Source organism: Lactuca saligna, chromosome 8, assembly GCF_052625555.1.
Source record: "Lactuca saligna cultivar CGN05327 chromosome 8, ASM5262555v1, whole genome shotgun sequence".
Taxonomy (NCBI): Eukaryota; Viridiplantae; Streptophyta; class Magnoliopsida; order Asterales; family Asteraceae; genus Lactuca; species Lactuca saligna.
The window spans coordinates 152,183,157-152,184,939 of NC_136424.1; the positions used below are offsets into that span (position 1 = coordinate 152,183,157).

The following is a 1,783-nucleotide window of genomic DNA, read 5'->3' on the forward strand; positions in this document are numbered from 1 at the left end:
GAAAAAATATAATTGGAGTTTTTTGAATAGTTTGAAAACTTTGTTGGGATTATAATTCATTTTCCCTAGAATTGTTAAGTAGATAATTAAATACCGTATTTTTATTTCCATAAGAGCCCTCAAGATGAGAGGCTAGACTCTACCATATATATATATATATATATATATATATATATATATATATATATATATATATATATATATATATATATATATAGGCAAAAGGAGCACTGTCTAGCTGATATAGGACACCAACATGGACATGAGACTTAGGCTCGATGAGCCTAGACAAGAATAAGATGTGTTGAGTCCATGAGGTGTTAGTGTTAGTTAGAGAGTGGAGTCCTATATTTTCTATCCAAAGGAGTCATTGAGGAGAGAGGTTAGACTCCTAGATGCGGATATGGGACCATGCTAAGATGACGTGGGACACTGACATAGTTGCCAAATAGATGAAACAAAATAATGATTACATATGAAGAGTATGTTATTTTTATTACCCTGTCTTCTTTCAACAAATTGAGGGATTCCTCATGAGTCAATACCTAATTGCGCTTCCATGGCTTCTCAGGTGATTCGTGACAGACTAGATCTCTCCCCATCTCTTGAACCAATTGATGCATCATTAATTCATTTCTTCCTCCAATCGTGAGAAAACATCTATCAATGAGATTGGTTATTCCATATGATGTGCGAATACCACATTCCTTTAATATTGTTTCAGTATCTTATTTATCTTTTCCAACAAAAACAAACATGCAATATGCTTAAACAAATCTTTGCAATTTTCAGATGGCAAAGAATCAAAGCTAATCTGGAGGACCTTGTTTACATGAGTATGAAATTCTCTTGTCTCTAGCATTTCAAAGGTATCAGTCCATGTGGCTACATCTTCTTTACTTAGAGAGCTACCCAAAACCTTAAGAGCTAGAGGATGCCCTCCACAATACTTTAAAGCTGTTATTGCCTCCTTTTTATAACCCTCCTTTGGATCATAGCCTCCAAATGCATGCCAACAAAAAAGTCTTAGAGATTCACTAGCACTTAAACCACAAAGTGCATGTTTTGTATGTTTTGGAGGCATTGTTAAACGAAACAATGCACAATTTTCTGTTATGGATCTATCTTTGGTTGTTACAATGATTTTGCTTCCTGGTTGAAATCCTTTTGTTCCAATCAACGCATCTATCTGCTCAAAGTTATCAACACCATCAAGAACAACAAGCGTTTGTTTATGAAATAATACTTTCTTAATCTTAGATGTACACACATCTACATTATGTTCTTCGATCATTCTTTTCCTAAGAATGTCTCCAAGAAGTTGTTTTTGTGGATTGAGTAGCGCATGTGTTTGGTCTGCACATTTTCTTTCAATGTCTTCAACAAAGCTAATTCTTTCAAATTCATGGCTATGCAACCTATAGATATATTTAGCCAAAGTTGTTTTTTCGATCCCTGCCATTCCCCATATTGTGAGTATTTCAACAGTTTTTGACAAAGATCCTCCTTTCAACCAGGACATGATGTTATGAATAGAAATGTCCATCCTAATTACGTGTGGGATTTTACGCTCCGAGTATAGTGCCGGTCTACTTTTAATCTCCTTAACAACTTCTTCAATTAACACCGTCTCTCATCTGAAATTAGAATCAATGGCAAAGACAACAGGGGGACATGCAGCTGTTGAGCCTCCCCCCGCCCCCTAATAAGTCTCTTAATTTATATATTGCATCTTGTCCAAAAGCACATAATTATGAGGCATATCGTAGCCACTTCCCACTAT

At 35.4% G+C, this 1,783-nt stretch overlaps 1 protein-coding gene across 1 annotated transcript; it reads right to left on the reverse strand.

The window, feature by feature from the left end:
• Positions 1-709: 709 nt before the first annotated feature.
• LOC145010190 (disease resistance protein Roq1-like) lies at positions 710-1,546 on the reverse strand. Its single transcript, XM_078968762.1, has one exon. The coding sequence runs from the start codon at positions 1,544-1,546 to the stop codon at positions 710-712; it is 837 nt and encodes a 278-aa protein (XP_078824888.1).
• Positions 1,547-1,783: the final 237 nt, after the last annotated feature.

What these genes read in the sequence shown, in the direction of transcription:
- LOC145010190 (XM_078968762.1), bottom strand. Translation starts at nt 1,546, where the DNA reads ATGGACATTTCTATTCATAACATCATGTCCTGGTTGAAAGGAGGATCT.